We start from the raw sequence: 26,763 nt of genomic DNA on the forward strand, positions 1-26,763 counted from the left end.
AAATGACCGAATATGGAATGGGGAAAAGTTCCATAAACAATCAGTATTTTCATTTGAATGGTTTGTTTTTATTTCATAAGGGCTCCTCTTTCATGGACAATCCTGGTTTTTTAAAGAATTTCAACTGAACACCATGACCAACCTGTAGATGGAGAAGGAAGCCACTGAGCGAATCAGGGACGCCAAAGCTCCCACTTTAGCAGCTTCCACTGCCCCCTGGACCCGGTACTGCACTGTCTTCGAGTAGTTGACGTAAGGTTGATTATAAACAACAATCTTGCCTCTTGCTTCTGGGGCCCTTCTCTGCAGTTCCTCGAAAGAGGTCACCACCAGAACTTCTGCCGTAATGCCTAGAAATAAAAGTCATACAGCCTTAATTTATGGTTTCCGACTGGCCAGGTTGAATTGGCACAGAAAAGTCACACATGCTTTGTCTGCTACATCTGACAAACTGCTTTGAGGAGATCAAAGTTTTAGAGTGATTTGCCATGGGAGAGAGACTGCAGAGGTTAGTCAGTTTCCCAAGGGAGAGAAAAGGCATTCAAAATAATAGGACATATGACTCAGAAGGTTTTTCAACTCACTTGACCAGCTGGTACTAAATCACAAATTGCTTGAGAAGATAGTTTTTTACCCCTTCTTTCCCACCCTAAGAAGTCATGAGTTTCACAGAATGACACTAATTACTTATAAAGAAAATGCACTTTACAAAGCTCCCACTGGGATTAATGAAACACATACTTATCTTTTTATAAAGTTATTTTGATATGTTGTTAAACAGTCTTCACGGACAGCATACAAAAAATGGCAGTACATGACAAATGTTCTTAGGAGCCAAGAATCTTCAAAAATCCAGCTTTTGACAAATAGTTAATGTAACCTCTACCAGGAACTACAAAAAGTCAACTTGCTTGCTTTCCTCCTTTATCCCATATTCTTAAAGATTATGAAAACTTATGCTTCTCAACTTACAGTACTTGTTCATCACCAAACACAACGTTATTCTCCAGATAAAACTTCTGAAGATGTTATGTAATTGTCCCATAATGCTGTTGTCTCACTTGGAAGAGATGCGCCATCTTTCCTCCTACAAGACTCGCCCAGATCTTCCCGATTAGGGAGCAGCATTTCAGAGCCTCCAAGAAGTCATTTAAAACTGCCAGACTAGTAAAGATGTAACTTGATGGAGCAGTTTGAGTGACAAGGAGAAGATAGTCAGTGTCAAAGGCCAAGTGCAGTGACTAAATAAAACTATGAAAAGTACCTGCTGCCTACTCTTTTGTGGCTTTAGTCATGCAGTCATGAAATACATCGGTAAAAACAGAAGTATCAACATGTATTTGGCATGGTTCCTTAATCTTGCAAAAGAGAGAACTAGGTTTTCCTGGAAGGTTAGCAGATGGCATTAAAATATTAACTGTTACTTGGAAAATCCTTTTAAAATACACTGCAGGTATGTGAGAATTCTTGCTTTCGATATAGGCCCCATTGTAATGGACCCTTTGGGCTGGCTCCACTCCTACTTCTGAATCCCCTATCTGGACTCAATTTGTACTTTTACTTTAAAGTGAATGACTGCAGATCTCATAAGCATGTCTCCACCAATAGTCAGAACTCAGAATTTAATTTATAATCTAAAAAAAAAAGTAATGCACAATTATAAAAAGGAAGCCACTAGCTTTTCCACATAATAAATAAATATGTATAAACATACAAAAAAGAGTTCAGCTAGACAGATTTTGAGATTCATAACTTTCCAAAACCTACCTTAATACTTGACTAGTGTTACTGTTGGCATAATACAAGAATTTTGTTGATGGTTTTCAGTTGTTCATAATGAGTAACAGATTCAATGGTCCATCCAAGGGCTGTCCCAGCAATGGGGTAATTTGGGCATCTGGATAGGAGCCACTAGAAATGAAGCCAAATTTCTATAAACTTTCATAGGTTGCTGCAGAATTAAAGTCATAGGAGGGTGGTACTTCACTATGGTCTGTGCTTTAAGTTCTTTTAACAAATGACAGTGTGATGGTGTCCTGGACAGCCAAAACCCATCCTAGATACCACCGTTACCAAAGCAAATCACTAGTAGAAGCTGTAGGTCAAAACCTAGGCTGTAAACATAGAAGAAAAGTTCAATTAACTGGTGTCCTGAAAGCTTAGAGTTATCTCTGACTCCTCTTTCCCTCAGTCCCCACATCTAATTAATCCTCAAATACTCATAATTTCAGGCCTTAAACATTGACTGAACCCAGGTCCTCTGTTCCACTCTCTCACACCAGGCCGTCATTACCTCTGGCCTGAGAGCCTGCTATGGCTCTCTCTCTTCCACCCACCCAACACCACTGGTGTAGCAGCCTCCAGCCCAGTTCCCCCAAACTTCACCTCCACAGAGCTGCCTGAACTAATCTGAACTAAAGTCAGATCAGCCTAGGTCACTACCCCTGCCCTGCCCCTCTCCAGCTCTGCTGAAAACCATCACTTCAACACACCATTCAAAGCCTGCCTCTCTCTACAAAGACAATCTCCCTTTTCTTACAAATTCCATCAAAAATACACTTTAAAGTTCCCGTTCTCACCATGCCAGTTCACTCCTCAGCATCTTTGTTCACACTACCGTACATCACGTCTTGTTGATCTCGTTCTCCCAATTCCATCATGTGACTAACACCCATTTATCCTTCAGGATGCTATTTAAGAATCTCTTCTTTAGGAGGCGTCCCCTGGCCTCTGATCTCCTGTCTCATTTCCCTCCTTACCACCCACAGGGAAGCCTGGCTTATGAACCATCCTCCTCTGGGCTTTCAGAGCATCCTGGGCCTACCTGGGCACTGGGCAATTGCAACTCGGCCTATTTATGACTCTCTCCACCACGTAAACTGTGATCTCAGGGACTGGAGCCACGTTCATTTTTGTTAGCATCCCCTGGGCCTAACACAGTGCTTGGCGTATGCATAGGCAGTCAGTCAATAAACACTCCTTGAATAGCATTGCTCCAAGTAGGGTACCACTGATTGGGTCTAAAGCATTTCCATAAAAGTACAATTTTACCTTTAAAGTTTGATAGCACTTCTCTCATAATAACTCAGCAGTCTGATTCTCTTACCACCCAGAGCACAGCTGCATAACAATAACCAAGCGAAAAAGGCCTTGGGGCAGTCAGAATAGGAATATAAATTCTAAGTATGAAAACTCAAGGATTTGAATATAAGAAAACTCCTCTGCTCTCTCTGAGAGACTCTCCACCCTTACTTCACACAAAATTCAAAATCTAGTATTTAAACCTATAAACCATGAGAAACAACAAATCAAAAGGAAGAGATACAGTTGGAAGCTGATAGTACCAGAAAAGACAATGTCAGAGATAGGAACATGTAAAATAACAAATGCTGACAGAACTCTCTGCAGTGCTGGAAATGTTCTCTCTCTGTGTTAATGCAGTAGCCATTAGTCACGTATGGCTCTCGAGCACTTAAAATGTGATTAATGTGACTAAGAAACTGAATTTTTAATGTCACTTATTTTAATTTGAATAGCCATATGTGTGTAGTAGCTACGATGCAGAACTCACAACCACTACAGACTCAGCCATTACGTAGGCAAAGAGCCAAAAACAACTCTGTTGGCCCTGAGGACCTTGCTTCATGACAGTTCAGCAACAGACACGAGAGTCATGGTGATGCCCTCTGGCAGCAGTCACAGACCAAGTGGACTGTGTTCAGTATCCATCTTTCAGGGTATGTAGAAAAAGCATTTAAAGAAGATTTTTGCTCAAACTGAATAAGATAAAATGAGGCCACCTGGAAGGCTTCGCTCATCTATAGTAGTTTGTGTTGGACACATGTTACACAAAGGAAATACTCAAGTTCTCCTACAAATCAACAGGTTCCTCTTCTTTTCTGTGCTCTCATCTTCCTTCTCCCCATTCTCCATTCTCAAAGATAGTACCCCTAAGAACACAAATCCAGTGTCATATTTACACTAAGGCCTACCCTGACCTCCCTATCTATAAGTGCAACCCACTCCCAAATCCCTCTCCCTCTTCCCTTGCTTCACTTTTCCACAGAATTTATCAGCTTCCAGCTATACCTATACAATCATGTAAGCTCCATAAGCAGGTAGAATCTTCTATCTGTGTTACTCATTAATATTATCAAAATGCTTGAAATGGTGCCTGACACACATTATGTGAAATTCACACACACACACACACACACACACACACATAATCATAAATACATGCACACATGCATATACGGAATGAAGCAAAAGAAACCAAAAAAGAAAAAATTAAAGTATAATAATACCCATCCCTGATCACTCTCCAAAAATGTATACTTTTCAAGGAAGTTGTATATTTCTGTACGTCAGGGGAATGGATGATAATAGCAATAATAGCTATACTTGAATATCTATTGTTTATACGAATGGCCAGAGAAATTGCAAAGTAGTTATTAGGAGGATACTGATATGCAGAGAAGTCCATTTATACAACTACTAGGTGTTGAAGCTGAGATTTGAATCCAAGGATCATGGTCCTCCTACTAATTGCACTGCTATCTTCTTTCACAAATGTAAAATAGAAAGTCTCAGTATTTTCATTTTAAGGAGAATAAAGAGGAAGAATAAATAGGTATATAAAAAGTCTTCTTAAGTTATTTTATTTTCTTAGTCTACCCAGTATCCAAGTACTACTGTCACATTAGGTCCCAAACTATTAACAGGGGAGTTGGGAGGGAGACTTCACCTGGGAAAAGAGTCATCAGACTCTTTTAGAGTAATGAAGAAAATGTGGGGCTGAAGCAAAGAATATTCACATTATAAAGCAGCTCTCTTGGATACAGCTGATTGTACCACAAAAACTGTAAAAAGTCCTCAGGTGCCTTTTTATTCTCCACACCTAATTTTTTTAAATTGATCAATTTATTTTTTAAGCAACTTAGCCCGTGCATAATTACCGCTGTGGTCTCCTTGCAGAGACAACAGATGCTGGCTGCTGTGGTGTTGGCTCAGATCATTTTTTCTATGAAGAATTTGATAAAGAGCCTCCACACTTCGTATTTTCTAACTGGATTCCCCCCAAGAAAAGTTAAGAATAGGAAGATAGCGAAGTGAGAGTTTTTATGTCTCCTATTATTAAAAGGAAAGGAAAAGACTACAACAGAAAAAAATATGTCTCTGGGGCTCAATTCAATGTGGTATGTTTTAGAAAATTAATTCTGATTTCAGAAGATTTAGCCTCCAAACAGGAAATACTCCAGCCCCACCCAAAAGGAAGCCTAGCTTCTTAGTCTTATCACATAATCTCATACTGAGTACACTGCACAAGATAACCAGGTCCAGTGGAACGGCTGGTTTTTCCTGAACTCCGTTATGGAGGAGGAAAAATAGTTATTCTTGGAAACTTCAGTGTTTTGCCCTGAAGTGGTAAGGAAATTGCAAATTCATGGAAAGACAGATAAAAGAACATCAGAGCAGTCCTTTTTGAGTGTCCATTTGTTTATGGAGAATATTATAATTCTTCAATGTCCTTCTTATGAAAGAACAACCCTTAAAAATTCAAATTCATTCAGCAAATTATAGCCCTCCTACTGGGTGGAGCTTCATACTGGACACTGGGGGCAGCATGAATTTGACTAAGTTTCAGTCCTATTCTCAAAAATTGGAAAATCTGGGCACCAAAAACCATAAGATACCTAGAAATAAACCTAACCAAAGAGGCAGAAGATTTGCACTCAGAAAACTATAGAACACTATGAAAGAAATTGAGGAAGACACAAAGAAATGGAAAAACATTCCATGTTCATCTTGATTTGTTCAAAAACAAATATTATAAAATTGCCTATGTGTCCCAAAGCAGTCTACACACTCAATGCAATCCCTATCAAACTAACACCAGCATTTTTCACAGAGCTGGAACAAACAATCCTAAAATTTGTATGGAACCAGAAAAGACCCCAAAGAGTCAAAGGAATGTTGAAAAAGAAAACCAAAGCTGGAGGCATCACAAATCCAGACTTCAAGCTGTATTACAAAGCTGTAATCATCAAGACAGTATGGTACTGGCACAAAAACAGATACATAGATCAATGGAACAGAATAGGGAACCCAGAAATGGCCCCTAAACTCTACAGTCAACTCATCTTTGACAAAGCAGGAAAGAGTACCCAATGGAAAAAAGACAGTCTCTTCAACAAATGGTGTTGGGAAAATTGGACAGTCACATGCAGAAGAATGAAACTAGAGCACTTTCTTACACCATACACAAAAATAAATCCAAAATGGATGAAAGACACAGGCATCCATAAAAAATCCTAGAGGATTGGGCGCCTGGGTGGCTCAGTGGGTTAAAGCCTTTGCCTTCGGCTCAGGTCATGATCCCAGGGTCCTGAGATCGAGCCCCGCATCGGGCTCTCTGCTCGGCAGGGAGCCTGCTTCCTCCTCTCTCTCTGCCTGTTTCTCTGCCTGCTTGTGATCTCTGTCTGTCAAATAAATAAATAAAATCTTTAAAAAAAAAAATCCTAGGGGCACCTGGGTGGCTCAGTGGGTTAAAAGCCTCTACCTTCGGCTCAGGTCATGATCCCAGGGTCCTGGGATTGAGCCCCGCATCAGGCTCTCTGCTCTGCAGGGAGCCTGCTTCCTCCTCCCTCTCTCTCGCCTGCCTCTCTGCCTACTTGTGATCTCTATCTGTCAAATAAAATAAATAAAATCTTTAAAAAAAAAAATCCTAGAGGAAAACATAAGTAGCAACATTTTTTACCTCAGCCACAGCAACTTCCTACTAGACTCATCTCCAGAGACAGGGGGAAAAAAGCAAAAATGAACTATTGGGTCTTCATCAAGATAAAAAGCTTCTGCACACCAAGGGAAACAACCAACAAAACTAAAAGGCAACCTATGGAATGGGAGAAGATATCTGCAAATATCTTATCAAATAAAGGGCTAGTATCCAAAATCTATGAAGAACTTAAAGAACTCAATGCCCCCAAACCAAAAAATCCAGTCAAGAAATGGGCAAAAGGCATGAACAGACATTTCTCCAAAGAAAACATAAATGGCTAACAGACATATGAAAAAATCATCAGAGAAATGCAAATCAAAATGACAATGAGGTACCACCTGACACGGGTCAGAATGGCTAAAATTAACAACTCAGGAAATAGCAGGTGTTGGCAAGCATGTGGAAAAAGGGGAACCCTCTTACACTGTTGGTAGGAATGCAAACTGGTGCATCCACTCTGGAAAATTGTATGGAGGCTCCTCAAAACCTCAAAAATAGAACTACCCTACAATCTAGCAATTGCACTACTAGGTATTTATCCAAAAGATATCAAAGTAGTGATTTGAAGGGGTACATGCACTCCAATGTTTATAGCAGCAATGTCCACAATAGCCAAACTATGGAAAGAGCCCAGATGTCCATGGATGGATGAATGGATAAAGAAGATGTGGTATGTATACCACATATACACATAGTTTTATATATATACATACATACATACATTTCCATGCACAATGGAATATTACCCAGCCATCAAAAAGAATTAACTCCTGCTATTTGCAACGATGCAGATGGAACTAGAGTATATTCTGGTAAACAAAATAAGTCAGAGAAAGACAAGTGCCATATAATTTCTATGTAGAATTTAAGAAAAAAAAAACATGAACATATGGAAGGGGAAGGAAAATAAAATAAGATAAAAACAGAGAGGGAGACAAACCATAAGAGATCCTGATCTATAAGGAAGAAACTGACGGCTGCTGGAGGGGAGGTAGGTGGGGGGACGGGGGTAACTGGGTGATGGGCATTGAGGAAGGCACGTAGTGTAATGAACACCAGGTGTTACATGAAACTGATGAATCACTAAACTGTACCCCCGAAACTAATAATACAGTATATGTTAATTAAATTGAATTTAAATAAAATCTTTTAAAAAACTGGAATATCTGGTGGAGAAAAGTAGGTAAACAAAAACTTTAAAAAGAACACAGGATGTCACAAGTCTAAATGAACGTACAAAGTAAAATTTCACGAAATAATTCTGACTGGGGGAAATCTAGGAAGTTTCCTATAAGATGAAACTTTAAATGAGCCTTAGAAGACTTCAATAGCCTGAAAATGAAGAGAAGGCCATTCCTAGGAAAAGAACAAAGAAGGGAAGACAAAAACAGACGAAACATCTATTCATTTACAGTGAAGAGGAGGCCTACTGCCAGGCCCCCAAACAGACAAGGAGACATTCTAAAATCTTCTAATTCTCAACCAAGATATTTTTGGACCCCTATTCTCATTCTATGAGTTCCAATAAGGCAAGGAAAACAGCCTCCTTGAAACAATTTTCAGGGAAAAAATATTAAACTCAGCTATTAGTTGAGTGAAAGAAGAGCAAGAGGCGAAGGGCACCCCCAAAGGACAGCCACAGGTGTGTGACCCACCCTCTCCAAACTGTCTCCTGAGATCTGGCTCAAATTAAGCCCAGGCTGTTACCTGGAGAGCAAGCCCAGACCTGACTTCATCAAAATCCGTGGGCACAGTGCATTACCAGCATCTCTCGAGAGGCAGCTGTCTGGCTGATGGAGCAGCGTACCGCAAGCCGCCCTGCCATGCTGACACCTGACCTCAAAAACACAGAACTTATGCATTTTGTTGTATTATGGAGAGGTGCCCCACAGGACCTCTGTGTTTAATTCAACCTGTCTTGTAGCACACTCAAGAAGTCTGGGGACCCAACGCCACAACACACAACGACAACAAGTGTGGAGCACAGACCAATCCTTAGCGATCCGATCACTTAGGATTCCAAACTGCTTCCACTGGTCAGGCCACTGCACGAAAGGCAGTCACACTTAGGGGCACTTTGATTAATTTTAGCAGTTATCACAGGGAGCCAGTTGTAGTCTAAAACATGAGGCGTATTATGTTTGAAACACAGTTGCTCTGGTTGTCTTAAATATGGTTGCTTTGAGGCCTGTTTGAACTTGGTTGCTTTCTCCTCAACCCCTGAGTATTTCCTTGTAGATCGGTGTGAATGAGTGGGGACTTCCACAAAAAACATGATCTTCTTAGACATCTGTGAAAATGAGCAGCCGGAAGGTCCATGTACATCAGTCTGCTTCCAGCGATATCTAAAATGGAAAATCTACAGGTCTTCGTGATGGTGGGGGTATGGAGGTGAGTTTATGGCTGTGGTCGACTGAAACAGCACTAGTTATCGTAGTCTAGGGGTCATGGCTGGCTCTGCTGAGGAGGTGGGATCTGAGAAGGGAGTACTAATAGACTGGAGTAGGAAGCCAGGGAGAAAAAGAGAGAAGGAGATTAAAGACGCAGAGTGAGGAAGAGAACGCCATGAGAAGAAGCAGGCAGTGGCAGGGTAACATCACAAGGGAGCCGCGTAGCTGTAGTAAGGAATCTGGGTGGGGACAGAGAAGTCAGGCAAATTCAGAGTTACATTTTGGATATACCACTAGTCTTAGTCTGCTGGGATGGAGGAGGCAAGAAAAGGTATGGAGGGCTATTTAGGCGGCAACCGCCACATTCCGGTTGAGAGCAGTAGTGGTTGGAGAGAGCAATGAGGCGGAGAGAAAGAAGACTGGACAGACCACTCTAAGTGGCAGTATGGAGGGGATGCCATTTACTGCAATGGGGAAATCTGCTTCACTGAGTGTTGCACTCCATAACCATATTGCCTAATCTATATAACAATTGCTTTCCTGAGGAAAGTTGCATGTAAACTGAAATTTAGTTATAAGATCACTCAAAACAAAGACCTTGTTGCTTAATTTTAAGATGAATCCTATCTGTGAAACAACGATCTTCATCTAAAACTTTTTTACAAAATATTTGCTGTACTACATCGTCCATTCTTCCAGGTATGCTTAAAACAGGGTATTTTTTTTATCAGTAACAGAGAGCATCCATTGATATATAACCTGCCTTGAGTACAACTATAGAGCTCACTAGTCTTTGCTCGTGAATAAGTTGCTTAACTTTTCCCGGCCTGTAAAATGGGAATCACAGTAACAGTGGCACTGTCAGGATTTTTGTGAGTATCAGATGAGATGACAGAGGTAGGAATTGCTATGTGTGCTATAAAGAAACATAAGACAATAAGAGTAATGTTTGTCCCTAAGAGACTTTTAATGTCACAAAACAAACCAAGGGTGGCTGGGGGGGCGGTGGTGGTAGAGAGAAGGTGGTTGGGTTATGGACATTGGGGAGGGTATGTGCTATGGTGAGTGCTGTGAAGTATGTAAACCTGGCGATTCACAGACCTGTACCCCTGGGGCTAATAATACATTATATGTTTATAAAAAAATTTAAAAAATTAAATTAAAAAAAAGAGTAAGATTTGTAAGGGTTCTCAACATATATCAAATAGATATAAGCAGTAATTATCTGATTTATTTAAAACTTCAAAGTAATCACCAGGAGTAAAACAAAAATAATGGATATAATCAGCAAATATGGAGCCTACCCAGCTCAGAGCAGAACTATTCTTTATCACAACAGACAGCTCCAGAGGCTATACAATTTCTTGTCAGTTTTAACTAAAGAAATCATGCAGGCACCATCTCATAAAGATGCCACAAAAGACTTGGCAGAGAAGCTGGGGATGTTTCCTGGGTCTACTTGGCAAAAAAAAGACAAAACAAACAAAAAACCACAGGGGTGATGGAGGAATGTGTGAGAGGAACAGGGAAAGGACTTTTCAGAGAAGCATCAGAGGAACAGGGCATGACAGAAAAAGATACCACTGGCCTTATCTAAAATTATACTAATGCTATATTGTATTATCTCCCCTCCCCCTTTTCTGTAAGAGAATGACACACGCCAATCAATTGCCTTGTAAAATGCAGTGTCTCTCTTAGAACACACCAACGCTACGCTTGGCCGTGAGATTTGCTCTGGCCAATGGAATGTAAATAGGAAAGGTATATGGCCCCAGCTGAGCAGGAACTTAAAAGAGCCACTGCAAGCTTAGATTGTCCTTTAAGAGATCTTTTCTTCCAGCCACAAGAATGACATGTCCCAGATGGGGACTCCTTCAGCCTGGATCCTGGAATGAAAAAGATACTTGAGGAAGAAGCAAAGGTGATATCAACTTTATATATTTATATGCAAAGTGCACAAGAAATAAATCTTAGGAGGGGCGCCTAGGTAGCTCAGTCAGTTAAGTGTCTGACTCTTGATTTCAGCTCAGGTTATGATCTCATGGTCCTGGGATCAAGCCCCACATCGGGCTCCATGGTTGGTGTGGAGTCTATTTGAGATTTTCTCTCCCTCTCCTTCTGCCCTTCCTCCCTCCTCTAAAATAAATAAATATATCTTAAAAAAAAAAAAAAGAGGGGCGCCTGGGTGGCTCAGTGGGTTAAAGCCTCTGCCTTCGGCTTGGGTCATGATTCCAGGGTTCTGGGATCAAGCCCCACATCGGGCTCTCTGCTTGGCAGGGAGCTTGCTTCCTCCCTCTCTCTCTGCTTGCCTCTTTGCCCACTTGTGATCTGTCAAATAAATAAATAAAATCTTTAAAAAAAAAAAAAAAGAAAGAAAGAAATCTTAGGAGGTCCAGGCCACAGAAATTTGGGGGTTGTTTGTTACCACTGCAATACTGAGTGAGAGCTGACAAAATTAGGAGCCCTGAATTTAAAGTTTCTTTCAGAGCATTTCACAATCTGTAGCTGATGACAGATAAAATATAAAATGAATATATCTAATACCTTAGGGAAGACTGTTCAGTGAAAATTAGATAACTACTTTCTTCTTCCTACCATACATCAAAGTGATCAAATGATCAACACCAAACAGTAGACAACCAACAAATCTGAAAAAGAATTTAGCAAGTGTCAGTGACTTAACACATGCAGATTAAACGACAACAAATTTTAAATAAGAGATAAACCCTAGAGATCATTAAAATACAGTCTTGGCAGCTCCGGTTAGCTTACCCACCTGATGTCAATTCTAAAAGAAACAAGCAGCCCTGTTGTACTATTAAATAATTCTATACACTTTCAATAGATTTCAATATTTCCTATCTAAATGTGTTTTCCCTCTAAATTCCATCTCCAAAAACCAAGGGCAAAAATGATAGAAACTGGTGTGCTTATGTTTGCATCAAGTACAAAATAATGTTATTATAGTGTTATATCAGAGAGATAAAATAACTCTATGACAGCTTGGCATTCCAAAATGGGCTTTTTAATTTAGCTATGTTTTGAAATGTTAACTCACTATGCTGTTCTTAGAGAAGTAAAACTTGAAAAAAAAAAATACTGCAACAAAACAGAATTTTTGCCCTAAAAAGAAGAAACCTGACTCACTTTCATAATTCAGTTTGACACAGCAATTTGCCATGAGAAGATTCTAGAGACATGATGGAAATATCAGAACTATAGGACTTACACAGAAATTTCCTGAATGCTATTTATTAAAGTCCACTGGCTGGAAGGACACAAATCCAGCTATCAATGTCAACCGCACTACAATTACAATTCAAAGCCATCACCATGCAGTTTAAGCAGGGGAGATTTAAGTACAAGAGCATTAACCACATTTAATTTGTTCAACATCATACATCATTAGGGAATTGCAAATTAAAACAATGAGATACCATTACACACCTATTAGAATGGCAAAAATCCGAAACACGGACAACACCAAATGTTGGCAAGTATAAGGAGCATAAGGAATTCTCATTCATTGCTGGTGGGGACGCAAAACGGTATAGCCACTTTGGAAGGCAGTTTGGAACTTTCTTACAAAACTAAATATACTCTCACCATACAATCTAGTAATTGCACCCATTGGTTATTTACCCACAGAATTTGAAAACTTGTGACCAAAAACTGCACACAGATATTTATAGCAGCTCTATGCATACCTGCCAAAACTTGGAATCAACCAAGATTTCCTTTACCAGGTAAGTGCATAACTAAAGGTACTTAAAGATGGTGGAATATTATTCAATGTTTAAAAGAAATTAGCTATCAAGCCATGAAAAGACATGGAGGAAACTAAAATGCATATTACTCAGTGAAAGAAACCAATCTAAAAAGACTCTGATTCCAGCGATATGACACTCTGGGAAAGGCAAAACGATGGAAACAGTAAAAAGATTAGTGGCTGCTAGGAGCTAGGGAGAGAGAGAATGAATGGGCAGAGCACAGTAGATTTTTAGGGCAATGAAACTATTCTCTACAATGCTATAATGGTAGATACATATCATTAAACATTTGCCAAAACCCACAGAATGTACAACACCAAGAGTGAACCCCAATGTAAATTATGGGTTTGAGTGATAATGTGTCAATGTAGGTTCATTAATTATAACAAATGTGCCACTATGAATAGGATGTTGATAATGGAAGAAATTATCCATGTGCAGGGGGAGTGAGTATCTAAGAATTCTCTATATTTTCCCTTCAGTTTTGCTGTGAACCCAAGCTCCCCTAAAAAACAAATTTTAATTCTAGGATCTCTAAAAAATAAAAATAAAAATAAATAGATAAATAAATTTTATTAATTAAAAATATATAAAAATATATTCAAAAGAAAGTCTATGGCCAATAAAACCTGTAATCAGGAATGCCTGAATGGCAAAGGGAGGGTCTCCTTTATGTGGGAAACACAGAATCTAGCATAGTATTAACCTCACACATTCAATCAACATATATTGAGAGTTTAATTATGTGCCAAGAATGGTCCTAGAACACCCAACAGATATAATCCCTTCTCTCAAGGCATTTCAATAAATATTTGCCATTGGTTAACTTTGTTTCCATAATAATTTTAGTCCCTGTATCAAGTTTTCTTACACATATGAATCAATATTATAGAACAATTGTTAACACCTGGGTTGCAGCTATCATGAATCTTTTTTTAACTTCTGAGACCAAAGAACATGTGGATTCTCATACTTGGAAGTGACAGAAAACCCCAGTTGGCTTAAACAAATCTCCTTGGCTTAAGGAAATGTATTGGTGGGGCACCTGGGTGACTCAGTTGCTTAAGCGTCTAACTCTTGACCTTAGCTCAGATCTTGACCTCAGGGTCATGAGTTCAAGCCCTGTGTTGGGCTCTATGATAGGTGTAGAGCATACTTAAAAAAAAAAAAAAAAATGTGTTGGCTCACATGACCAGCAGAAGGGCTGGCCTCAGATAGTTCCTGGCTACTGGTATTGCTCCCTTTCATCTTAAGAATCTGTGTGGTGCTTTGCCCCTTCACAGCTCTAGGTTCTCCCAGACCTCATATCCTTATTATACTGCCCACGGAAAGAGGGAGTGTCTCTTCCAGAAGTTCCCATGGGGAAAAAAAAAAAAGCAAGCTTCATTTTACCAGAAGCCCCAGGAAACAAGTCTGTTTAAAACCATGTGTTATGCCCACTCTGAATCCAAAACTATGGTCTTGGAGATGGGATGTGCCAGCAACCTTAAGCCAAGCAAGGCCCACCTCTAGACTTGGGTAAGGGGTCAATCCCACCTAAACCATATGGCTGGAGGAGTGGGTGAAAGCCACCTAGTTCCAAACAGAGGGAAAATGGATGCTCGGTAGCAAACAACAGATGGCCACCACAGAGGATATCTCTTGATAGTGTCACAGTATGTAGTACAATGCATTTCCCATATTCTGAATTCAATATATGTTTGCTGTGTTGAATGACCATATTTTTCATGATCCACTTTGGCAGAGTAAAGAGCCTCTCAGGCCATTCATCCCCAACCATTTGAACAAAATGAATGGGAAATTTTTGATGAGTTTCTGAAGAGCTACCAACTAATAAAAAACAAGCATCCATTTAACACCATTAATAGTTTATTAATCCATACCAGAAACTTGAGCAGAAATGCTATGTTAATAGAAATATTAAGGCAATAGGATCCCACAGCTTGCATGGTTTCCAAGAACCCATGTGGACCACTGATTAGCCTTGAACCATATCTGAGAAGCCACTATTTCATACAACTTCATGATGGAAAAGTAAAAAAATTAAACATTTGTAGACTTATCAGATTGTATGGCAGGGTTTTCAAATATTTAAGGAAAAAAAATCAGGTTTGTCTATACTCAGTATAAATCCAAGAAGTGAAAGGTAATAATTCTTCAGTTCAAAAGATTTGCATGAAACTGATGATAATGGGAATAACTGTTATGTGCATGTTCTGAGCAGGCAACATGCAAAGCTATTTACATGCATTAATTCATGTAATCCTTACGCTCCTATGCAGTAGGTATTGTTGTTCCTATTTACTGAGGTGAGAACTGAGATTTAACCTACTACAGAGTTTGGTTAGTCACAGTTCTGAGATTCAAACCCAGATCTATCTGATGGAAACTTTCTATCCCTATCTTGGAGAAAGGGAGAGAGAGAGCAATAGTCCTTCTAGTAATTTAATCCAGTTAGTCATCCATATATTTGTGTTTATGTCTCAGAGACCAACTTTTTAGCATATTATCTTACACAGCACAATGCATTTACTAGCTGTTACACAGATTATAATCTGTAGACACAGAATAATTGTTGATGAGTGGCCCTTAAACTATAACTTTATCCTTTCCTTCTTCATTTAACCTACTTCGAGTGTGTTCTTAAGACTGTCTCTTCAAGCAGGCTTACTTGGTGGTCACTTCAGAAAGGATTTAATTATAATAAGAATACTGAGTAGACATTTATGTAGTTCTTATAGCATACCAGACACTGTTCCAAATGTTTTATTTCCATTAACTCTTGATTCTCTCAACAACTCTATGATATACCTTCATAATCCTCATTAAATACAGGGTATTTATCTATTCAGAACTGCTTTTTATTTATTTGTTTCAAACTTTATTACCAAAAGAATTTGAGGAGACCTATAAAAATATATTGAAAAATAAAAACAAATGAGTGAAGAGAATGCAGGTGTAGTAAAATAATACCATGGTTAATATTATAGAAGAAAATACATGTCATAAGGTTTGTGCAGTCGCTAGAGAGGAGTATAAATTTAGCTGTAAAATGCCTGGCAAACAAAGCAAAGAGTGAAACATTATAAGGCACAAAACAGAAATACAAACCAGTTGCTCCAGAAAAGCACAAACTTACTAACAAAAAGTTTTTTTGTGGGTCATTATAAAGAAAATGCCATATGATATACCAATAGACGACAGTCCTTTTCTACCACAAGTATAACATATAGGGACATTGTTCCTTTCCCCCATAACCTCTTTCTCTCTTTCAGTAATAGAACCATTTAATACTGATGGAACAAGACTACCTAAAAACAAACCACAAAAAAAGAGACCTCATTTTTCAACTTCTCTGTTAGCTAGGTATGATCACATTACTTATTAGGGGAGGCATGTCTTTATCTTCCCCATGACTCCTTCCTGATCACTCAAATGCAGATGGAAGAGGTCATTTTATCATGAGTTAGAGCTGAAAAGGAATGTCAGGACCGGAGTCTGGATTCCTAATCCATGAAGCACAATTACCTAGAATTGTATATGACAGAGAAAGAAACATCTATCTTGCTTATGCTATTGCTGTTATTTTGAGATTTCTATCATTCCTAGCTAAGTAATGAGGGGGACAGAACCTCCTTTGGATTTGGGGATATTTAAACTGAGAACTGAAGGATTATGTTAAGGGGCTATCCACTAAGACTGACAACAAGAGTACTCCTTCCAGAAGCCCTAAGGCAGGAAAACTTTCCAGAGGAACTGAAAGAAGATCATCTGTCTGCAGTATAGTGAGAAAGGGCAAAACAAAACATGAGATAAAGTCTGGGAAAAAGGAAGAACCATATCATTCAGGGCTTTGTGGATTATGGTAAAGTTAGACTTTGTTCTGTGGTCAGTGGAAGAATGCGTGTGGCAAACATTTGTCCCTCAAACCCCTTTGAATGAGATTTTTACATGTATATTAAAAGATAGCTCTTTGTGGTGATAATTTTTCTAGGCAGGAGGACCTGGCGAGAGGCATATGAGAGAATATTCATATAAAGAACACAGGTCTTGCATTCACAGAGTAGAGAAGGGAGAGACTTGAAGAGGGAGACCAGTTGAAAAGATAGACCTGGACAGAGATGATGGTGGCCTGGCCTAATTCGTAGAAGAAAAAAAGAAGGGAATGAATTTGCAATATATTTTAGAAACAGAATCAATAGATTTTGCTGAATGATTTGATGTATAGACAGAAAGAGGGGTACAATGTGGGGGGGTGATCTGATGAGAATTAAAAAACAAAGAGTTAAAGGATAGATTCTCTTAAAAACTTGGAGTGAATGTGTAGTCAATGTTGTCAGTTCAAAGCAGGGCAATCCATATTGACGACACAACTGATAGCCTCTTACAAAACTAAGACTAAGAAGAACACATGTCTGAATCCATGACCACCATACTTCTACTGGTGGTAGCCAATGAGCTCTGACCTTCTTCAGAATATAGTTACTCAACACAGGCAAATAAATGGGTAATCAAGGCCCCACATGTACTGGAAAGGATCTGAAAGATACAGACATTTCCCTGTCCTCCAGGAATTTAGTATGTAAATACTTAACTAGCCTACAAATGTATTAGCAAAAAAATACATTAATATATCAGTACATTAGCCCAGAAAGCATAAAAGTAAACTGTGCTAAAAATGTTATTTGGACAAGAAGAGTTTCTGGAATCAGAGAATTCTCAGTATCCATATCTTCATCTTGTCTTTGTTCCTACTCTCCCATCTCAGTAGGCATTGTGCCTCTTTTCTGAGTCAATCCTTCAACTTGTGTTCTGCTTTCCTACAAAAGTGAGTTTAATTAATTACCCATTCTGCTTCTTATGAAGCTGTACATTCTTTGGCAAGTCATTTAAGCTCCCCAAGCTTCAGTCTCTTTATCTATATAATAAATTCACAGCAATGTTGTGAGGATGAAGTGAGAACATGTACTTGAAACTACTGTGTAAATTAGATAATCAATATAAAAATAAAACATATTCCTTTACCATCTTCCCATTTCTCTACTTCCCCTCATGGGCAAATTATATGAAAGTTCTATCTACTCTTTCCATCACTCACTCATTCTCTCTCCCTCTCCCACTCCTTAGTTGTTACTAGCTTTATTGAGATTAAATTCACTTACCATACAATTCACCCACTTAAAATGTACCATTCGGTAGTTTTTAGCATATTCACAAAGGTATGTAACCATCATCACAATAAATTTTAGAACATTCCATCACCTCTAAGACAGACATCATAATAGCTTTAACAGACAAACATACCCCATCCACATGTCCCACCATCACCACTAATCTAGTAATCTACTTTCTATTTCTATGGATTTGCCTATTCTGGACATCTTATGTAATGGAATCACAAAATGCAGTCCTTTTTGATTGGCTCTTTCCTCTTACCCTAATGTTTTTGAGGTGCATCCATATTTTAACACACATCAATATTTCATTCTTTTTAAATGCCAAATAATATTCTATTGTATGAATATACTTTTTTAAAATCCATGCAACAGTTGCTTCAAGACTCATCTTTGTATTCCCTGCAGTGAATCATATGATGCCTATGAGGGCTGTAAGCCCCCGAAAACAGTAACTATGCATTACCCATTTTTATCCCAATGGTATGTGCACCCAGCTGGCCTAAAGCAGGTGTTTAATAAGTCTATTCAATAAATGAAAGAATGATAAAGACTTAAAAATTATTTATTGAAATAATTTATATGTTGAGGGCAAGATCTATATAAATGCACATATCTGGATTAGATTAATATATTTTGTTCATTAACCCTTACATTGCTCTGATAACTAATTTTACAAAGCGAACTGACTGCTTCCTTCCAAGTAGCCTGAATTTCTTAACTTAAAATGAAAGCTCCCTTGGAGCATACATCCATCCAGAAGTCCCTTCACAGTTTTGCACCAAAAGTCTTTGGCTTTCCAGCATCTAGTCTTTCTAGTGAAAAATGCATTGTTTCCAAAATAATCAGAATTAATAAGGCACTTATGGGCCTTCACAGCACTCATAATTCACAGTATAAGCCATATAGAGTCCCTGTAGTTTTGTATTCTACTGCTGGGTGGGCGGGGGTGGGTAGTAGGAATAGAACTTAAGGAAACCAATAGATCTATTTTATGTCCATTAAAAACTTTAACTTAAATGAAACCAGGTTTATTGTTTGGCCTCATCCATAATTTAGGTGGTAGACAGAATACCAAAAATGTATTATTCATTCAAGAAGTGCTTGATACCTTGGGTAAGACCTAAAGAAAATAAAAAAATAAATGTAAGGTGTTTCTTAGGTTGAAGTAACATAAATTAATTGGAAGTGATGAAACCATCACATGCAATATATGGCTACCCAAATGTCAGAATAAGGCCTGTTATAATGCCAATGGGATCCAGAGCAGGTGGAGGTCCATCCCTGACAGAACCTGCCCCATCCAACTGTCAAATTAAAAGTCACTCGCATTCAGGCTCTGCCCTATCCAGGGCCCTTGCCGAATGCCAGAGAGTTACTGGAATGGTATGATGCATTTATCTGCTGTCTGAAGGCAGGGGTGATGAAAGTCCTAGGTACCAAGATGGGCTGCCATCTTCTTAACTACCCCCACCTCATCTCTCACCTGCTGAAGCCAGTCTGACCACATATCCCCCCTACCCCCGCCGCCCTGTTTTTCATGGTAATTTCTTAAAGTACTCAAGTCCAGCCCCAAACACCAGACTGACAGTTCGGTGTCCTGAATTTCTCGCCTAATTGTTACTTGTCTTCTGGGATTGATTCCTTCTTCCAGAGTCTAAAACATCAGCTCCCAGAATATGTCCTGATATATAAGTAAAATGACAGACTGGAATCAAGAAACAACACATTGTCTGAACAGAGTATGTAGACAAGCACTGTTCCCTTACCTTGGAAAGGCACCTGGAAAGAGTATTAGTATGGGCAGCACCACCGCTCTCCGTGTCCCCTGAACTTAGCCATCTGGATGTTAATCTCTGTCAGCAGTCCCCAGGCCCCAACCACTTTCAGTCTTAGTTTTTTCTCCCCTTTCCCATCAGAAATGCCTAGAATATCTCTTGACCAAATAGAAGAATGGCTGAGCCACACAGACATTCAAATTGGATGACGGTAAAAGTTATGTTTAGCTTAGAGCCAAATTCCAGAAGGCCCCCACCTGCCACCTACACTGAAGTTTTTGGACTTTTCCCTATTGTCACTGTGGGAAAGGGGGAAACAGTGGCGGTTTAGGAACAGGAGAAGAACAAAACAAAATCACAATTTGTGTTATAACCACAGCCTTCTAACCTAACCCCACAGGTAGAAACCTTTCACTCTATTTGAATGAAGGCCCAAATCACTGTCAGGCTTAATGACAAACATTCTAGCTTTCTTTAAGATGAGTATGTTGTTTCTTTTCTATATAGTAAGTAGCAGATACCAGCCCAGCTTGAGAAGAAAATCTTGAGAGGGACTCAGCATTTTGTAAGATCAAGCTCGGATTTGTCTCTTGGCTGTTCCGGTAGCAACGCTGTCCTTTCCTCCCACGTGAATGGTACTGCACCAGGCCCTTAGGATTTTAGAAAAGATAGAGAAGACCTCATTTCTGTTCTCAAGGACTTCATTATCTAAGGACCCCTTCTAACCACTCTGTCATTCCCTGATCTCAACTACCCTTACCCAGTTTCTTGTTTGAACCTGAGATGTTCAAAACAGTCTGCCCAAAAGCAAAGATACTACCTCCCAATCACACTAGCATTTTAATCCCTCAAGCAATATTTTACAGCAATTACTTTCAAAAAGAGAAGTTCTTTATTATGCATGAGGCAAGAGACACAGACTAACCACATTTATTTTAATAAACAGTTATAAATTAATACATGCTGTTTAGTGAATAGACACACCATTTTTTAAAGTGCTTTTAATCCTTTTACATTTTAATGTAAATTTAAATGTAATTAAAGATGAATGGGTGGGAAACATTTTTGCTATGGCATATAATTCAGTAAGGATGCCAAACTATCTTGAAAGAATATAAAACTGAGAGGTTATGATGCTTTTTTTTTTTTTTTGGAAGGGTGGGGATAGAGCGTAAACAGAAAATACCTGTGTTAAAAAAAAAGCTATACTGAAATAAAGCAGTGTTCCTAAATGCAAATACTGTTATAGCACAATATTGGAAAGAACCATTTGTAAAAATGTAATATCTCTCTTTGGGTACTCCAAAGAGAATTGCCTCATAAGAATATATAATGGTAAATGAAAATAAAAATCAACAAAGAAAAGGAGTTATTGGGTTAATATCCTAACTATCAGAGTCACTAATGTGGATTTCTAAATAAAGCCCATAAACAAACATTTGGTTTATATTCAAGTTCCTCTTTCTTTCCACTTACTCCCACTTACACCGTCACTCATGGGAAAATGTGATTTACGTAAAGTAAATAAGCACAAGTATTGGATTTATTCCCCAAATATTTTCACATCCTAACCAAAAACACATTTGGATAAATATCTATAAATGCTGCAAGAAGTTAGTGGCCCTTGACATATTTGAAAGGTTAAATCAACAAGGCAGCAAATGATTTTAAATTGCTTACCAAGTTTAGAACATAGGTTTAACTTATCTTGAAGTAGAAACAGTTATTAATAACGACTATAATATAGACTTTTTGCTTTCTATTATAATTCCATCTCATAAATTTAAATATTTATGTATATATATATATATGTATATATATATAACATATCAGTAAAATATTTCAGTATCTCTAACATTTTCTTGTCAATTTCATGTATTTTCTTTTAATCCTGTGTCTGGAGTCATATTATCAACAATATTATTTTGATGAGCTCTTAATGTACCTCAAAATTTATACAACTAATTAGGTTTTATCCCATTTTGTTTTAAGCAATATCAGTAAGGTTAGTAAAAATTAAAAATAATGACCAATCTAGCCAATTAGAGTGAATCAAGAGCCTAGGGCTTATTCTGTTCCTAAAAAATAAGATATAGTTCCCTTCTCCCTATAATCAAGGTAAAATATTATTTTTTAAAATGAAAAAACTGTGAAATGCTATAAAGAATACCACACTGATAACATGCTATAGTTCAGATTTCAGGACTTGTGGAAAATGGATCTTAGATACAGTGAAATTCTTTAGTCTTACAAATTCCAAAGACATCAGAAGATCCCCCCAAAGATCCAGAACACTGTACTAGTTTAAAGCTGGAAAGTTTCTGTGGTAAATTATTTGAGCAGACTCTAAAAATGAGAAGCAATTACAATTTTATTTTGAAATGTAGACTTTTTTTAAAATAAAGATTTACTTATTTATTTGACAGAGTAAGAGAGAGCACAAGCAGAGGGAGAGGGAGAAGCAGGACTCTATCCGAGGACCCTGGGATCATGACCTGAGCCTAAGGCAGATGCTTAACTGACTGAGCCACCCAGGTGCCCTAAAATGTAGCTTTCTTTAAAAAAAACAATACAAAACAAACAAACAAAAAAACTGGGTAACATTTCTCTATACTTCTGTGTTAAGCTGTACTTGGTTTGTCATTTAAACATTTCGGGGTGCAATGCTTTCTATGAAGAACTTAGAGGATCCAAAGATAAATAAGACAGGAGCCATGTCTTCAAAACTTTTACAGACTGGTTGGCAAGTGCTTCCATGCAAAATACTATAAGAGTGAATGGATTTGACAAGTCTATAGCTGTCTCTCACAGAGGAAGCTCTAACTAGATGCTGCAAGGAGTCAGGTAAACATGTCAATGTAACACTGAGGCTCCATGTAAACTGTTGAAGGTGAACAGACTTTACCTGTTTGGTTTGGTTTGCATTACTATATCCTCGAGCTGAGAAATGACAGTCTTCCAAGATGGATGCGTGCAAACTGTACTCCGTAGGGTACTTTCACATACATCCTTTTATTCATGTCTCACAGCTATCCTATCCAGTGCATGGGGCTATTTCCCTCACTTTCTATCAGAGAAAACTAAGGCTAACACATTAAACAACTTGCCCAAAGTCACTCCAACCACTGAGAGATTGGGATTCTCCTAGATTCCCTTCTTTTCCATTCTTTTCAGAACCTCACTCTGCCTCACCACAATTCATGAGGCACTCCCATTCATTCATTCTCAAACACTCACTGACCATCAGCAACATGGTGGACATCTGGGGTAAAAAGTGTGTAAGGTATGGTGATTTATCTCTAAAAGATTATCATTTTTTTCTAGAAGACAAACGCATAAAGAGCTAATTATAGTGTAATCTGGTAAATGCAATGATAAAGCTGTCCTAACATGCAGGAGTGAGGAAAAATCAAGGGAAGTCTGAATTCCAAACTGAATCTTCAAGGGAGGTGAGGGAGAGGGGAGGTGGGAGTCCCAGGGAGGGCCGGGTAGGAAGCTATTCTAGACAAGTATTCAGCACAAATGAATAACAGCAAAGAGAGAAACAACAGGATATGTATGGACGACTTCTTGGCAAGTTTGGTATTATCAGAGACTAAGGTTTACTGCAAGAGATGAGGCTGAAACATGTATTACTTGAAAGCTAAAACTGAAATATATAAACTATAAAGGAGATTTATCTTAATTTGTAATAGAATGTTCCTCTTTACTGTTCAAAATTACATTTTCTACTTTTTCACAAGCAAACTATTTTTACTCCTTCAACTTTTTAATCAGCTTTTTATTGAAGTATAATTTACTTACAATAAAATTAATTAGTTTTCAATATATAATTCTATGAGTTTTGACAAATATAGTCAGGTAACCACCACCACAATCAAGCTATAGAAAATTTGCACCTCTTCAGAACGTTCCCTCATGACTCTTGCAGTCACTCCCTTCAGCTCATCCCTAACCCTTGGCCACCAGTGATCTTCTTTCTGTCACTAAACTTTGGTCTTTTATAGAATTTCATATAAATGAACTCACATGGTATGCAGTGTTTTGCATCTGTCTTCTTTCAGTCAGCAGAATGCTCTGGAGAGTCGTCCATGTTGTGCTGTCCATCCATCCTCCATTCCTTTGTATTGCTAACTAGTACTCCAGGGTATGTACACACCACACTGCTCAGATGTGCACCAAGCGATGGGTATGTGGGATGCTGCTAGTTTTTAACTATTACAAATAAAACTACAGGGAACACTCACATACGAACATTTGTGTGGGCATACGTTTTCATTCCTCTTGGGTAAATATCTAGGAGTGGCATTGCTGGGTTTTATAAGAAGCATATACTCAGCTTGATAGGAAACTGATTTCTAAATAAATTGAAACTGTGGGGCAGTAATTGTTCATTCTCATTAAATATTCTTTTGGTCACACAGCCCAAAGCACTTCTCAACTGTCCTGCCCAGTTCATGAATTTGGCACTGTTAACACAGATGTGTGTACCCCCCTTGCAGTTTCAGAGCAGGTTCACATGCACAATCCAATTTTACCCTTCTAGAACTCTGTGAGATAGTCCTGGTTATATTCAGCAGGTTAAGTGTCAGGGAGAACCTTTCCAGATGTGAATGTTATCTGTCTGACTGGCTGACAGCCAAGCTCAACTGGCTGTCAGACATTTCAAATATCACTTCCCAGGTAGGTACTATGGGTCCCATTTAAAGATGAGGAAACTGAGGCTCAAAGAAGTGAAGGATCCTGACCACCATGAGACCCTAGGAAAGCATAAGGACAAAGGACTCCCACCTAGCACTTTTAAACTACTATCCTTTCTACATCTTGTGAGCACCACAACAGAGAAAACAGGTGGGTGTAGGGGATATTTGAGCTATCATTAGATTGATAAAGAGGATTCCTTTCTTCCCACAGACCTTGCATGAGGAGCCTGTCTTGAGATGTTTCCAAATTCAACTCTAGAAAATACTAGCAAAAATACATTGGATTTCTCTCCCTAAGGAGGGACAAGAATAGAAAACAGTATCAGAAAGGCCAGAAGGCTCCATCTTTGAGGGGAGACGGCTATAAGCCAAACTCTGTAATGACAAGGATCGGGGACTTTCCATGCTCTCTGCATCCAGGCTCATTGTGATCCCACAACAATGTCTGTCAGAGCCAGCCCAGACACCTGGTGGCTACAGCAACTACGGAGCCCCACTTCACTACTTCATGGATTTTATTTTTCTTTCTTTAGCTCAAAGAAAGATTCAGGTAATTTAAAAGGAGCTTTTTCCCCATTTTCATAAATAATAGCTATATTGCCACACTCTTACAACCTTCCTAGAAGTCCCTAACAAACATTTAGTTTGATATAACTGAATAGAATACAAATGAGGACAAAATTAACAATATCTGGATCTAGCAGCAACCCCAAGATACAGTCATGGTCTCCATAGAGTGACTTGTAAAAGTAGCAACAGCACCAAAAAGTTTACAGAATTCCCGCTTTGCCCAAGGCCATGAAAAGTGCATTTTTCTTTTACGGATGCGAATCGCTCACATATGTTCACCCTGACATCGTGCCTGGTCCCAAGCTTAATATATTCAGCTGTGTGACAACCTGAAATGGGAAAAGAACTTTCCAAATCTGAACACAAACATACTTTATTTTCAAGGTTGATCTGGGTCTGAACACAATCTGTCCTTACAATTTAGTATCTAAAACTCATCCAATGTATCCTGGACCAGTGATTCTAAAACAGAGCACTGAAGAAACTACGGTTGTGCTTATCTTCAGGAAGGAAAAGCTTCTTGAGACAAAATTACCAGAAGTCATTGGATGAAAAATCACCAAGATACACAGAGTCTGGTGAGAAGAGCAAAGAGCATTAACTGTGCAGGTAGAAAAGGAAGGTCTCTACCATAGACCACCATGGGAAGGATCCATGGGCAACTGTTCAGAGTGACTTTCCACGGCAAAAGAAACAGTGACCAGGGACCAGGGGTACAATTACTACTTTCTTTCCCTTGCCTTGCAAGAATTTCTCTTTATTGTGGACATATATTAACTCTCTCTCCCCGCTTTTCCCCATTTTCATAAATCGTGAATATGGTAATTACATAAACATAGATATAATATAAACATACTTCAATCTCCTTACATCTTAATATTTCATCATCTTTGCTTCAGTTCTTATTTTCTTTAAATAAATATCCATAGATTACAAATGTTTGATGTTTTATCTTCCCCATCCCATTCTTTTTTCTCCAGAGACAACAATTACTGTGGTGTTCAAACTATGCATGTGCTTGTATCTTCAATATATACAAAAGTGTAAACCTAGCATTATTTGCATGTTCTCTAGCTTCATATAAATTGTATGATAAGTATGTTTCCTCAAGTCACTTTTTTAAATTCAGTGTTGTTTATTGAAGTAATTCAGGCTGATATATGGAACTTTGGTTCATCCATTTTAACTGCTTTCTAGTATTCCATTGTACAAACCTGCTCCAATTTATTTACCCATTCTCCCATAATAATAATTTCTTATTATTACAAACAACACTGCAATAAGCATGCACGTACATGTCTCCTTAAGCACCGGGTGAGCGTTTCTGGAAGGTGTGTGTCTAGAATCAGGATACGCTCACTTGCACAGGAGTTCTCTACAGGGTCTGCGGGAGCCACTCATTCTCCTGCAGCACTTAGACTTTCTGCTGCTCCATAGCATTTTGCTAAAGTCAAACTTTGAAAGTTTTGATAAATTTAAATATTCTCTCAGGTTGATTATATTTTCAATAAATATATAAGTAGGGATGAATGAAGGAGTATAAAGCTCTAAGCCATCACAAGGCACAAAAAGACACACTGCTAAGCCAGTATCTTCA

The 26,763-nt window shown here is 38.6% G+C and overlaps 1 protein-coding gene across 1 annotated transcript in view; it reads right to left on the bottom strand.

Moving 5' to 3' along the window:
• Nucleotides 1-26,763, bottom strand: part of LOC111146606 (carboxypeptidase Q) — a 496,537-nt gene that overhangs the window by 351,580 nt on the left and 118,194 nt on the right. Inside the window, exon 3 of the mRNA XM_022502233.1 lies at nucleotides 143-350. Within this exon, the coding sequence (XP_022357941.1) occupies nucleotides 143-350 (208 nt within the window). The remainder of the gene's footprint in view (nucleotides 1-142; nucleotides 351-26,763) is intronic.

Source organism: Enhydra lutris, unplaced genomic scaffold (genome assembly GCF_002288905.1).
Source record: "Enhydra lutris kenyoni isolate GAN:26980312 unplaced genomic scaffold, ASM228890v2 scaffoldscaffold14, whole genome shotgun sequence".
NCBI lineage: Eukaryota > Metazoa > Chordata > Mammalia > Carnivora > Mustelidae > Enhydra > Enhydra lutris.